This window comes from Martes martes (assembly GCF_963455335.1).
Source record: "Martes martes genome assembly, chromosome: 4".
Taxonomy (NCBI): domain Eukaryota; kingdom Metazoa; phylum Chordata; class Mammalia; order Carnivora; family Mustelidae; genus Martes; species Martes martes.
In genome coordinates this window covers 52,390,044-52,405,359 of record NC_137891.1, presented here as the reverse complement: position 1 = coordinate 52,405,359, position 15,316 = coordinate 52,390,044, and the positions used below count along the sequence as shown (strand labels likewise).

The following is a 15,316-nucleotide window of genomic DNA, read 5'->3' as shown; positions in this document are numbered from 1 at the left end:
TGTTCCTTCTTCCTTCAGACTGATAAAGTGAGAAAATTTTATTTCCCCCAGAGCAAAGTCATATGAAAAATAAAATTCAGATTCTCAAATGTAATACCAGAGTTAAGTAAAGGCACTCACATGTGAGTATGAACTCACATTTGTTGCAGATGAGAACTTACTAAGGAAATGTGGTGGTTTAAAAAAAATAACTCTACACATTCTCTCATGCTCTTCTCTTTAAGAGGCAGAACTTGACACCCCTTGCCTTGAGCATGAATTTGAACCGAGTGACTCTTTTCCAACCAACAGTCAAAGCAGAAGTTACAATATGCAACTGTGAAGACTTGTTCACAAAAATGGTACTGTGTTTTCCATCTTTACTGTTTTTCCCTCTGTCCCTTTCCCCTTCTTGCCCCAGGGGAAGTTGTCACAACATCAAGAGCTGTTCCATGGATAGGCCCACATGGCAAGGAAATGAGGGGAGCTGCTAGCAGAAAACCCTTGAGGAACTGAAGTCACCAACAATCACATACATGAATCCTTCAGCCCTAGTTGAGGCTTGAAATGCTACAGCTCTGACCGGCAGTTTGACTGTAACTTTATGAGACCCTGACCAGAACCATGCAGCCAAGCTACTCCCATATTCCTGACCCTAGCAAACTCTGAGATAATAAGTGTTGTCTAAAACTGCAAAATTTTTAGGATAATTAGCTATACAGCAATAGACAATATAGAGAACATTAAATAAGTCAGTGAGAAAGCAAATTACCCATCAAAATTACTGTGTCTACATGCCTTCCCAGAACACGCTATGCAATAAATCTCAGGTGAATTTTGTAAATGGTGTCTGAGTTCACTGGTTTTCTTTGTATTTCTTTTATTCATTATTTTATTTCCTTTACTCAATACTGAACTGTCCTAACTGTCCCACAATCCTTATGATTCTCTTTTATCCCCTTTTCACTTAGCTGTAAACCTTTTTACTAAGAGGGAGTATATTTAGCCACAGCTTTAAACATTTTTTTCTTCTCAATGGCTAAAATACCAAGAACAGATAATGGCATGACCAAGAAATTGAGAATGAGGGGTGCCTGGGTGGCTCAGTTGGTAAATCATCTAACTCTTGATTTCAGCTCAGGTTATGATCTCAGATTTGTGAGCTCGAGCCCTGCATCAGGCTCTGTGCTCAGTGGAGAGTCTGCTTGAGATTCTCTTTCCCTCTCCCTCTGCCCACCCCACCATGTGCTCTCACACCCTCGATAAAATAAATAAATCTTAAAAAAAAAAAAAAGTAGAGAATGACAATGTTAAAACTTTAAAATGATGATGTTTCTGCTGTATGTTTCTGTAAGAGAGCCCTGATCTTAGTTTCTCTCAAACTCGTTGAGGTTACCACCCCTCTATCACATAAAAGAGCTTGCAATATAGAGAAAAAACTTCTAAATCATACCTATGGCAGGCGTTTGTCATATTAGCTTCTCAACATCCAAACACTCCTCTTACTATGAAGGAATCAAAATACCTCCTGTTTACTCCTTCCTGGCAGCTTGATCTTGGGCAAACAATCTGAGTTCAGCAAGACATTCCTGCTTAGGATTTGCAAACTTGAGATAATGAGGTAAAGATATCCAAAACCAGTAGTCATGAGACTACCACCAGTGGCATCTGAAGCAATGGCTCCTGGGGCACCTGTAGCTCTGCCTTTCTCCCTGATTTCTGCCTATGCCCTGCATTTAGGGCTCCTGAGCTGCCAAACACTCCAAATAAATTCCTTTTCAGCTTAAGTTAAAGTCAGTTTCTGTGTCTAGAATCAAAATTTGTCTAGTACATTGACTCTAACCTAAGTTTCAACTTAGCATGTGAAACTAAAATAAAAAATACCTGTGAGATGGATACTTTTCTTTTATGGAAGAGATAAGCATTTTTTCAATTTTTTGGTCAGTAGCGGTTACCAAATCAGCTGGAGAACTTTTAATCATGATATTCATTTCACCTTTTATGGCTTCACGAACCACCTAAAAAGATTTTTTGATAAGCAAATAGAAACGCATAAATCATTTTAAATCAAACTAAAAGATAAAATAAAGAAATGGTTTAAAACATTCAATCTGTCTGAAATGATGTTCTTAAAAATGTCTTACCAAAATGTATATAAAATAAACTTCTAGTGGTTATGACCTGGATACAAAATCATACAATCTTACATCCTATTTTAAATTCACAATTGTCATTAGAAAGATTTAACAACAAAATCAGAGTATTGACTCCATTGAAAATGTTTAGTAAAATGAAAACAAATACAAATTAATCAAAATACATGTTTTATTTCACAGGACAACCACATGCTGTCCACATCCATCACATTATGGCTGACAAGATTTCTGTTCATACCTCTCCAGCTTGTCTTGCTAGGGTTACTGCATAATCCATGCATTCCTGCCAAGGATCAGCCATCTTCTGAACAGATTTAACACAAGTCAGGACAAAGCAATTAAAAAACTTTAAGTCTTAATTATAGAATAGTTCAAAAAACATCTCAATTAGCACAATACTTTCATTCAGGTAATGTGAATCACACGTGTACAAAATCACAAATGTAATAATTGCTTTAGAGTTCAATGTTTTTCAAGATTCACTCATAGGTCCATTAAAAAATATTCTTACCTAAACCATTCTATTGTAGAAACATTTACATAACAAAAAAACTCTATAAAAGTGTTTCCCGAAGTGCTCATAATATCGTGTTGTAAAAAAAAAAAAAAAAACAACACCACACACTGGTTTGGGGGATGGAGAAGAAATGACACATAAGTACTTTAAAACATAGGTGCATGTTTGGATAGAGAATGAAGTGAAAATAAAAGAACACTGGGAATGCTGAAATTAAAGAAGCTTTGAAAGAAAGGCACAGAAGGTATATACTTAATTCTTGTATCTTCTATCATAACATGAGGAAAAGAAAATTCCAGGACTAAAAATTTAATAAATTTATTTCCCAGAAAAAAATAACATATTTTTCTCTTCTGAACTGTGCCGCTTTCCACTGACCTCTGAAGAGAATATCAAAATAACTCACCACTGGCTTGACTACACTCTAAAATCGGAACCTAGGACAGTGAAGCTCTTCAGGAGATCAGAAGAATGTGGCATCACTTATAAAGCAACCCCAGGGATGCCTGGGTGGCTCAGATGGTCAAGCATTTGCCCTCAGCTCACATCATGATCTCAGGGTCCTGTGATCCAGTCCCGCATGAGCCTCCTTGCTCAGCAGAGAGCCTGCTTCTCCCTCTGCCTGCCATTCTCCCTGCTTGTACTCTCTCCCTTACCCTAACAAATCAATAAAATCTTTAAAAAAAAAAAAAAAAAATATATATATATATATAAAACGCAACTCCAATTTTGTCACCTTTTTAATTGAGAATAACTGACAGCTTCACCTTAAAGACGACTCAGAATTCCCTACCATGGTGTTCATAGTGTAGGAAACAGGAGAGGAAAGGAAGGGAGGGCAAAGGGCAGAAACAGTAAGCTGTTTGTTCCTGCTGGTAGGGTTTTTTTTTTTTTTTTTAAATGTAAAAGGGAAGCCACTTTTCAAGTTACAGAAGTCACTGCTTAGAGTATCTCAAGAATTGTTTCCAAACTTTTTTTTTTTTCCCCTCCGTTCTTACTCAATTCCTCTCTTGTAGGCTTAAAAGAACTAGATTAACCGAACAGTGCATTTGTTTTCTTGCCAGAAACTTTGCTCAAGCCTCTCATATCTCTGCCTTCTAACAGCAACAGCACTGATACAACTCCTACCATTTCTTCAATGTCCATTTCAAAAGCTACCCCTTCTTCTAGGGATTCTCCATCTGGAATTCATTATTTGTTTAATCATTTGATAGTTATTTGCTGGATACCTGTGATAGATACCCTGTGTACTGCATCATAATGAGGAAAACAGGCCCAATTCACTTACTCAGTAGTGGGGAGTCAGATATTAATAATAAAAAAATCAGACTACATGCAAAATCACAAATGTAATAAAGCATTAAGTAGGAGAAGTACAGTGAGAGAACCATGTTAACAGGAGAGCTTTAACCAAGCCTTAGGTATCAGATAAGGTTGCCCTGACAACATGATTAAACCAAGCTCTGAAGGACAAGTGAATAGGATTAACTAACTCAAGTGCAGGTAAGTGAAGAGTAACTAAAAAGTGTGACAGTTCAGAGATCAAGGGAAGCGGGTAGGGATGAGACTGGGGAGATAGTAGGCATCATCCCAGGCAGGGCCTTAAAGGTAACATTTCGATTTGAGAGCCATGAAGAAGCATTTCACCATGGCTATTGAAGAGAACAGACTGGAGGGTGGAGAGAAGAGTGGAGAGTGGGTACTGTTAGACTGGATTGGAGATTTAGATTTAGGAGGCAGTAGTCCAGAGCAGACCTGAAAGTTGGCTTAAACCTGGGAGAGTGGAGGGAGAGGTGTTTATAGAGAAGCTCAGAGAATGGCAAGATACTTGCTTTAGGAGGTAAAGTTGGGGGCACTTAGTAATAATTTGGATATGGGTATGAAGGAGAAGAAGAGTTCAATCATGCCCAGATTTCCCACTTCTAGCAACTGAATGGATAATAGTGACATTCACTGAAACAGGGAGTAACAGAAAAGAGTCAATTGGAAGATTTGTGTAGGAGGTGGAGAGATCAAAAGTTTAATTGGTAGAGGATGAAAAGGCTTTGGGAAGCCAAAAGGAGATGCCAATTCGTCAGCTGCACTATGGATCCTGAGCTCACAGAATAGATAATGACCTTCAGATATAAATACTATGTAAGTCACCTGAGTAGGCAACACTGAGTCCTGAGCCTGAATGACATTCCCAAGGAAGGAACCCACAGTGAGAATCTGGGAAGACGCCTAGGCCTGGAAGAGCCCATAAAACTCTGTGCATCACACTTAGGGCGCTCAGGAATGTCCTCCTTACGTTTTGATCATTTGTGTAGGTGCCTAATATTTACAACCACTTGGAGCCTATCTCTTGATGGAAATGAGCATATTCTATTCACCTTCACGTTCCTAAAGACAAACGCCCGAAACATTCCCAACTGTTTCTGTCCACAGCCTTCCTGACAGTGGGAACCATGCCACCTTCCTATCACCTGTCCCCAGGGGCGCGACTGCAGACAGCAGGAAGTGAGGGGACTCACACTGGGACTGCAAGACCCTGGGAGCATGCCAGGTCTCTGAGCTTCCTTCAAATCAGTAAAATGAAAAAGAGAAAATTATTCTACGTCAGCTGCCACAACGGTTCAGAGAGAAGCCGTGGGCGAAACCGTTACACGACGTGGGGCCTGCTCCCCGTGTCACCCGGAGGAGGGGGCTAAGGTAACACTGCAAGGATAAAGGCCCCCCCCACCCCTCCCCGCCTGCGGCCTCCGTCCCTGCGCGCCCACCCACTTCGGCCGGGGGAGGGGAGTGCTGCCTGCAGCATCCACGCCCACAGCTCGGACCCACACGGCCCGACGGCTGATACGAAGTCGCGGAAATGCAGCACTTACCTCAACTTGGGGGACGTCAGACAAACCAAGCTAGCCGCGGGATCTGCGGCTGAGTTCTTCCTGAGAGAGCGAGAAGTCTCCCCGACAGGAAGTCCCACCCCTGCGGCCCCGCCCATTGTGGGCGTGACTCCTTCTGGCCGCAGCCCCGGGCGCGCCAGTGTGAGGCTCCTGCCCCACCTCTCCCCGCTGGCCTTGACTAGGGATTGTAGATTTAGCCTCATTACTTCTGGTTCCAACTTCCTTTGTGCAGCCAGCGCTTTCTTCAGAAATTTAGAAAAACTTGAGAAACTAGCTTTTTGTTTCCTCATTGTCAGTTATCTTAAAATAATCTTGCCAGCGCGCTTGGGTGGCTCAATCAGTTAAACATCTGACTTCAGTTTAGGATCCCAGGATGCTGGGATGGAATCCTGCCTCTCTGCCTCCCTCCCTCCCACTCTGTCTCTCATGAAAAAAGAAAATCTTTAAAAAATTATCTTGCCAACCGCAAACCGACGACGTGCGTTGATCTAACCAGACAAAATTTTCCAGGCATTTGAAGAAATGTCACTAGAGTTCTCTTAAAGCCTCCTTTAAGTTTAAGAACATGGTCCCACTGCTTTAGCAAAGCTGCTACAACTAAAATCAATGTAAGAAATGTTAAGTCAGAAGATCAAATCTTACTCCTTATTCAAATTAAAATCACTTCACACTTCCTCAAATGAAAGGAAGTCCAATCTTTTTCTAGGGGCCTCAGCTGCTACTTCACAATTGTTCTCAAGTAACTTGAGTGTTTTCAGTCCAAAGAGACTTCCAAATGCCTGAAAGTGAAAATCCTGTAGTGCACAGCAAGGTCTACTGCACAGATCCGGTTTTGGTAGTGTTGCAAATTGGTCCCACACAATCCAAACGATTTTTTTTTAAATTTTATTTATTTATTTGACAGAGAGAGATCACAAGTAGGCAGAGAGGCAGGCAGAGAAAGAGGGGAGAGCCCGATGTGGGGCTCGATCCCAGAACCCTGAGATCATGACCTGAGCCAAAGGCAGAGGCTTTAACCCACTGAGCCACCCAGGCGCCCCCCAAACGATTTTTATTCAATGCTGTGAGTTTAGAGGGCTGCAGAGGTCTCCATACCTGGTATATTGTTCTTGGCTTCCCAAAGGTACAATTTTTAAAGCTATGTCATATTTACAGCCATTGTTCCCACTACCAAAGATCATATGTTGTTCCAAGGTGGTTGGGAGTTAGGGAGGGGTCACGTTCCAGCATCAGACACATACTATGCCAGGACAAAATCTGCTTCCTGATGGGGCATCCAAGTCACCATTCCAGACTTCCCTAAAGGCCTGTTCCCTCTTCTGCATCTTTTGAGATATCCTTTCCTCCCGGTTGACTTCCATCCATGAGAAAGGTTCTGATTGGGCTAAGCTTCAAAGTAGAAAATAGGTGAGATCTAATGGCCTTGATACTTTCCCAGATACCTGACTAAAACAAAAGGGGGTGATTTGGGGGAAGGTCCTTTATCAAGCTACAAGTGCTAAGGTCACACATCTGCAGGAGCAGTAAGTGTCCAACTGCCCTGTATTTGAATAAAGAGGGACCACCGTGGTGATTCCTTTCCCAGCAATCTTGGGTATCCTGTTAACTCCTAAGTGTTAACTTAAGTGTCTGGAGCTGATTTCCTTTAGATGGCAACTCTTTTCACTGGAGAAAAAAAAAAAAAAAAATCAGATGCCACATACCAAGACTTTACTATTTAGTGGACTTTGATTTTAAGATAAAAATTTACACAATGCGCAGATCCTTAGGGATGGAGTCTCCAGGATACCTAATAAGTTTTCATGTTTTGACATAACAGATTAGAATTGCAGACAGACTTTTCACTCTTGGAACAATGTATCCTAGAATCACCCCCTCTTGAGGGTTGGAAAGAAACCATTAAAAAGCGTCTTACCCCTCTACCTCTGGATCTTTTGTCTAACCAGTCCTGGCTATATAAAATGATTGGTGTGAACTCAAGCAATCAGACATGCTTTATGCCTCATTCTTAAAAAAGAATAACTTGAGCAACTTCATCCCCAACCAAATTAGATGAATTTTACCATGTAAAAACCTGTCTCCCATGAAACATCTTTAAGAGAAATTATATTCCTAACTCTATCATGCACATTCAGTTGCTCTTAAGGTTACAGATCATTCAAATATGTATAGAGTAACAATTGAGTTTACTATGTGTTAAGCATTGCTCTGAGGACCTTACTAATATTAGCTCATTTAACCTTCACAACAATATCATCATACTATCATTATCCCCACTTTCCATATAAATTTAGGCCTAGAAAGACTGACTTGACCAATGTCACCAAGCTGGTAACAGAGCTGGAAGTACAGACCCAGGCATCGTCAGGTTCTAGAATGTATGATCTTGACCTTTATAGATATTGCTGATTAATTCAATGTTTAGTGAGAACCAACACTATTTAAGGCACTGAGGGAATTCAAGAATAATATTCGGTCCCTCCTCTCAAGAAGCTCTTTTTGTTGTTACCATACCTAGAAAAAGCAGGAGCTGTGAATGGTTATTCCTCGTCAACCTGAACCTTCTTCACTTTGTCCCATCACACTGCCTATGGTGTTACGTCCTAGAGTTTTATACCAGAACCACAGACTTAAGGAATTGAGCAAGATCTTAAACATCAGTCGAATACCCTCATTTTACAGATTTGAAAAATGAAATGCAGAGAAAGGTCTTATTCAAGGTCACAAGGTTAATGATAAAATGTAACTAGAAAGGCAATTTGTCTCCCAATCAATAAAGTATGTTCAGGGGCACCTGGGTGGTTCAGTAAGTTAAGCATTTGCCTTTGGCTCATGTCATGATCCCAGGTCCTGGGACTGAGACCCAAACTGGGTCTCCCTGCTCAGGCGGGAGCCTGCTTCTCCCTCTCCTCCCCACTTGTGCTCTCTCTTTTGCTATCTCTATCTGTGCCTCTCCCTCTCTCAAATATATAAAATCTCAAAAATAAAGTATGTTCATGAAAATATATGTAAGTTAAATTTGTGTAAGCTTAACTATAAACTCCTAAGTGGAGATTTCTGTTTAAAGGAGTCAGTAAAATATTCCATGTAGGTGATTATTTTATAAAGTGAATAATAACCATCTACCACCATGCCAAACCAGGTCTTTTATAAATCTTGATATTCATATACTGGGTTTGGTGAATATTAGAAAAAAAGAACTCTGGTTGTCGTATTAGCTGGCAAATTTTTTAAAAATTCCCTAATACTATGGGTAAGACAGTGAATATCACTGATAGGAAATGTTCAAAGTTTTAGGCTTCATACAGACTTATCAAATTCATACTTCAAACCAGCAGATATTTCAGGGTCAAAAGTTTTTTAATAGCTAACAGCAGCAGCTAACACAGAGCATGTACTATGTGCCAGGTACTGCTCTAAGTAAGTACATTATAAATATGATCTCATTTAATTCTGTGGAATTGCATACAATTTCTGAACATGAAAGACTCCATTTTGAAGCTTCATTTTCCTTTCTAACTAGTGAATTCTTGAACTGGGCCAAAAGTGGCAACTTTTTATAAGGAGTTGCTAAACAGAACAACTGGCATCAAGACCATAAAACTGTTGGTATGAGCTTTATGAAGACAGAATAATTAAAACACACCAAGATTAGTTTCATTTGATAGCACCAATTAAAGTCAGAGTAATCAAAGCAGCTCAGCTGGTTAGCACCAATTAACAGGGTTTTATTTTTCTTTCTTTATCAAAATCATGTGATTACCCCAATTCTTCTTTCTCAGAATAAACTCCTGTCTTCCCCACATGAGTGGGACATGGCTGGGACATGGTTGCTAACAGACTCTGTGCTCTCTGAATTGCAATTCAGAGACCCCAAATAAAAAAACCTGTGTTTCTTATTCTCTTTTGCCTCTTTTTCTTGGATGATAATTCCTACAACAATTTGAGAGAGTTCACATTACCTCCATTTTTTTAGACAAAAAATAGACTATAGGAAGATTCATTTGCCTACAACTACAGGGTAAGGAAATGTGGGAAGCAGAATTATTTAGAGAGATTTCTCATTATTGATGCCCATACCATCTTTGGAGAAGAGTGCAAACTCGAGCTAGATACTAAAACTGCCACTGAATATTCAAAAGTGGCATAAAACAAGCACACTTTTCCTTTGGGGCCTAGTCTGTGCTTTCAGCCCTTTATTTGAGTAAGCACGTTAAGAAATGTGCTAGACATGGGGAGTATCAAAATGAATACTGTTTATACGAGTATATTGTTCATATGATTGTAGTTCTCATGTTCAAGGATTTATAGCAAAATAGGGTACGACAGGAACACATAGTTGTAAAACAAGCCAAGCTGGCTAGATATGATATATAAAAAAAAATGAGCATTTAGAGAAAATTTCACTTACAGGTTGCTAAGCAGGATTAGTAAAAGTTTCATGGCAAGATTGACACTTGAGCCAGGTCTGCAGGAGTAGTCAGAATTTAGATAAAGATGAGGCCTGCTCCTCAGGTTAACAGTGTGAACAAAGGCATATTCATGAGATACCAAGTCATCCAGTTTGAATGGAACAGGCTGTATGTAAAGAAGTGGGACTGGAGATAAAACTGGGAAGTGAGAATGAAGTCAGATAGTACATTGTAATAAAGAAATGGATTGCTAAAGAATACAGACTATTCAAAAGGCAAAAAAGCTTGTAGCAGGGAAGATACACAATCAAAGTTAGATTTTAGGAAGATTAATCTGACAGTGATTGGAGTGGCCAGAGGGGACAAAAGCCAGTTAAAGGTTTAGGAAAGCAATAATATAGGGTAGGAAAAAAGTGGTATTACTGGGAATGAAGAGGACATTGATGAAAAGATATTATAGGAAATTTTCTGTAGGAAATAACTGGACTATAAAGAAAAGAATGAAGGAAGAAAGGAGAAAAGGGGAAAGAGATGACCCTATGTTTCAATATAAATAGTAATGTCTTTACTGCCACATGAGCAAGACAGAGGAAGTACAGTTATGAGAGCAGAGAGGCTACATTTAAGACATACTGGGGGAAAAAAAAAAGACATTGATTCTGACGAGCCAATGAGAGATCCAAGTCGGAATTTATATATTCATTCACTGTGTGAGCATTTACTGACTGCCACTTACATGAGAGCCCTTCCATAAATACTTGGAATATATCACAATCACTAAAGGATTATTTATTGCTCTTTCCTGTTTATGAAACCCTAATAAAGGGCCATATTCAAATTCAACTCTATAAAACATTTCCAAACTAACACAGTTGAAAAGTGGTCTCCTTCCTCTGAATTTCTGTATATTTAACTGTCTGTACTACTCATGGGGTGTTTAGCACTCCCGTGTGTCACATTTTCAATCAGATCATAAGTGTTTTGAAAACAGGCATCATTTTAGGTATTCTTTGAATCTCCCACAGTACCTCATTCAGAGTAAGAACTCCATAGTGCTTTAATTGTTAGGGAGTTCTTTTTCCTTTTATCTTCTATGATAAGGATACATCTTTCCTTAGCCTTGTAGAAAAGAGAGGAACAGTAATATTTCACATCCAGAACAAATAACCACTGTAAAATGAGTCACAGAAGCTAAGTCGGTCTTCGACTGTGAAAAAGAGCTGAATAATGGCAAGGGCTAAGAAACTAGCATCCCACTTTTGATAGCAACAAGTTTACAAACAGGAAGAGGCAGCACAGAAATTTTAGCAAAGGAGTACCCAAATAACAAACCCGGAGCAGGAACTAAGATACCCAATAAAGGCACCTCTAGGTTAACCATTTATAGAAACATTCTAAGAGTCAAATAAATCCCTACATACATTAAAACTGAATTCTAATTATTCTCTCCAAGAAGCTTGCTTTTTCAGGTATTCTACACTTGACTATTCCAACTGATCTAAGTATAAAAAGGTATATATAATTTTAGAAACAAGAATATAAAATGTGCATAATAACCCTAACACCCTACTCTGTGTGTGTGTATGTATATATATATACATATATATATGTATGTGTATATATATACACACATATGTGTGTGTGTGTGTGTGTGTGTGTGTGTGTGTGTGTGTATATAAGAATTGGCAAGCATCGGGGTGCCTGGGTGGCTCAGTTGGTTAAGCATCTGCCCTCAGCTTAGGTCATGATCTCAGGGTCTGGGTCCGAGCCCAACGTTGGGCTCCTTGATCAGCAGGGAGCCTGCTTCTTCCCCTCCTCTGCTACTTCCCACTGCTTATACTCTCTCTCTCTGTCAAATAAATAAAACCTTTAAAAAATGGCAAACATCAATATCAGGGCCAATAACACTGAACTGCAAGTTATCTAAATGGCCAAATGACAACTCATTCTAGAAGCAGAAGACATTCATTCCTCTTGGGCATGTGCAGGTCATTATAAATCCAAAAACCTAGGTTTTGCCTCCTGTGATACCAGAATCTGTGTCAAAGGCAATCCATAAAATGGCATAAGAAAAAAATTGTGTAACTGATCCAAGAATTATGGCAAAGATCTCTTTCACACTGTTTCAAACACCTGCAATTCAATATTGCAACCAAATGCAAATCGGTAGAATAAGCATTTAGGATATTTCAATCAATATGCATCGGTGCCTTAAGAAGACCATCTTTCTTTGTTTAAGCACTTTGACTTTAGCATTTCTTGAACCTTGCCTACCTTCAGAATCCCATAGTTAAACACAGTTGTCTCTCCATCTTCATCTGTCACAAGGTTTTTGGTAAGGTTTTTGTCACATTCACCACTTGCAGCAGTTTAAGATCGTCTATTTGCAAGAGGAGACAGCTGGAGTTTGGCCAATCATCTTCGTAACTTGATCTTCAATGACAGTTTCTTCAGTTTTTATGAAAAATAGCATTTTAGTCTTTTCTATATTCAGAACACTGAGAAATGACTTCCTTGCTTCTCCCAGAGTCACAAATGACAAAAGCAGGGTAATAACAAGTTTGCTAATTGTTTTGAAAGTTTAAATAAATCACATATGCAAAACCATTAAAAAAAAACTAAAAAAAAAAATTCTTCGTGCAGGTTCAAGTGACAGTCTGAGGTTGTTAGGTAAGTTGTTTTTGCTGTACTGAAGTCTAATAAGAGGGACTATCATGCTTTTCAATATATGAAGCTATCTAGTGAGTAACATAACTTATTTAACCTGTAGTTGTGAAAATGTAAAAGCCATAGCAGAAACCTAACCTCTTTCCTCCAGACTTCTCATTTCTGCTAATGAAAAACAATCTCCTATTTACCTGAATTCAAAACCTTAGTGTCATCATTTTTTAAATTCTCTTTCTTCCTATGGAAAACCCACACTAAAAGCAGTCATATCCAAATCTAAAATAGAGATTGAAGAGGCCTATAAATTGGTATTACTATTTTATTCATTCAAGTCAAAATCAAAATATTTACTGAACATGTTTGCTGGGGCACTGAGCTAGGAGCTGGGTATACAATAGTAATCCATTCAGATGTGGTCTCTGCCCTCTTGGAGCTTAGTCAGGTAACCTCTTATTATCACTTAGAAACCTACAGTGTTCAGGGGTATCTGGGTGGCTCAGCTAGTTAAGCATCAGACTTGATCTCAGCTCAGGTCTTGATCTTGGGGTTGTGAGTTCAAGACCCCTACTTAATAAAAAAACAAACAAAACTGCAGTCCTCACATATAAGCCTTGTAGCATCCTTAGGCTGATAATAGTTTCCTTAGGCTGAGAAGAGTGATTGTTATCAGGCAAAAACCGAAACTGTTTTTGATGTCCTTAAGTGGTAAAAAATAAATAAATAAATTAATTAATTAATTCCTGGATGATTACCAGATAAGCTTGGAAACCTAGGAAAAGCAGATGGCTGGATCCATGGCTAAAGGCATAACCTAGTTACAGGGCCACCACTCCTGGACCCTTGGATGGTGACACAGTGGGGCACAGAAAGGCCACTGGCATAATTCTAATCTCCTACTCCTTCCTGTAACACTATTCCCTATTCACAGCTAGGGACAAGGACATTCAATTAACCCACCTTAGGTCATATGCCTGTGTCTTATGAGGAATAAGGAATATAATCAGGCTTTTTTGGGACTTCAACCCACAGACTCACAAACCCTTTTGTATTTCCCAAACAAGAGGAGGGAGTTCTGATGCTAAGCCAAAAAAAAAAAAAAAAAAAGAGAGAGAGAGAGAAATTTTAAAAAGAAAAGAAAACTACTATAACGGTCTACTACTGAGCCTATAGATCTAGTAGTCTCCAAACATATAACCATTTCAGTGGATCCTTCATATAATCATGACACAATCTCTATCAAATGAAACTGAGGGTTATATATTAAGTATTATAGATAAAATATTTGCCCCCTTTTGGACAAGAAGTTGTCAAACTAATTTTTATTGGACATTTTTATAGGTCTTTAAATATTCCATTTATATAGGCTACTCTTTCAAATGCAATAGATTCTGCATGTCATACCTCTTGTTTCCATGTACCACATTAGGAAAAACATGACACATTGTACCAACACAAAATAGGGAACGGAACTGATGTTTCTGTAGTACCTCAGTTAAATTACCAAGGAACTTGCCTAGTTTACAATTATGAAACAAAACAGACATAAAAACCTAATGCCAAAACTATCTTTATACTTGTATGACTTAATATCTTAATGCGTAATTTTTGTTGCCCAGGTCAAGGGTGTGAAATATATAAGTTCTGTTCCCCTTTCTTATCAACAACCTTTCCCTTTGCTCACGTTCTCCAAGCCTTCTCCTCTCCTTACCTGAAAACAGCCAGGAATAAAACCTGACAAATCTGGGAAAAATCTGATACTCTCATCATTTACATGTATTTAATGGCTGATTACATTTAAACTGAGGTTTATATCATAGTGGTTTATAAACACATATCTAAATATCATACGTCCCCGCCACCCCCATTTTTGGGTTTCTACTTAGAATTCTAATTGTCCACAAGCAGGTGGAAAGATACTAGGGTTAGGTGAGGAGAGTCAAACCCAAAAATTTCATTAAGCATACTCAACTGAAAACCCTAAAAGAAAGCCTGAGAAAATTGTCTGATTTTTGTAGTTTAGAAATAAGAGGCTAGAGAGACTTTCTTACCCACAATCTTGTTTTCTAGATGACTGCTCATGCTGGAACCCCTGGTCCCTACAGTCTCTGAGGACACTGGTACCTGTGCATCTCTTCTAGACTAGTTTGCTACACTATCTGGGACCTGATCTAACTTACCTCTTCTTTGCCTGCTGACATAAGTCTTTCCCTCCATGCTGCTTTGTCTTTTCTCTAATCACTGACAAGACCTCTTCTTCATTCTCCCTGGGTATAATTCAATTTCTGCCCATCTTACCTCCTTTCTCAAACACCCATTGCTGTTTTTTCTGGTATATTTAACTTTAATTCAATTCATGAGGCATGTGCTGATCACCTACTATATGTAAGTAATTATGACAGATGCTAAGGTCTGTGTTAAAACTTTCTGGTCTCTGGGAATGTATTTAAGGATTATTTCTACTTCTGGTCTTGTAGTTTCTAATAAAAGAACCACTGGAACACCTATATTTACTGTCTATCTACTCATTCGGCATCTGCTACACAGCTTTTTTATAAGTACGCATACATCTCAGCATTGTATCCACGGTGGCAATTACAATCAAATTCTTATATTTGGTACATACTCAAATAATTACCTTAATAAATGAACAAGTAAGTAGCTGACAGAAGTCAGAAGTTATCTCCATTCCTTTCATGAAAATAC

General features: G+C 38.9%; 2 protein-coding genes across 4 annotated transcripts in view; both read right to left on the bottom strand.

Annotated features, from left to right (window-relative positions):
* Positions 1-12,672, bottom strand: part of IMPA1 (inositol monophosphatase 1) — a 34,331-nt gene extending 21,659 nt beyond the window's left edge. Inside the window, exons 1-3 of one of the 3 annotated variants that reach the window (XM_080801505.1) lie at positions 12,221-12,672; positions 2,374-2,439; positions 1,864-1,997 (exon numbers count right to left, since the gene is read on the bottom strand). In XM_080801505.1, the coding sequence (XP_080657631.1) occupies positions 1,864-1,997; positions 2,374-2,436 (197 nt within the window). In that variant the 5' untranslated portion in view covers positions 2,437-2,439; positions 12,221-12,672. Of the gene's footprint in view, positions 1-1,863; positions 1,998-2,373; positions 2,440-5,516; positions 5,627-12,220 lie in introns of those variants that run through there. The other 2 variants (XM_080801504.1, XM_080801506.1) reach the window with 2 other exon arrangements.
* Positions 10,976-14,692, bottom strand: SLC10A5 (solute carrier family 10 member 5; the record flags this gene model as incomplete). Its single annotated transcript, XM_080801646.1, is given in 12 exon segments — positions 10,976-11,077; positions 11,079-11,166; positions 11,168-11,195; positions 11,198-11,327; positions 11,331-11,375; positions 11,378-11,444; positions 12,217-12,236; positions 12,239-12,285; positions 12,288-12,383; positions 12,386-12,510; positions 14,015-14,126; positions 14,662-14,692. Coding segments are annotated over 12 exon segments (891 nt in total).
* Between the last annotated feature and the right edge of the window lie 624 nt (positions 14,693-15,316).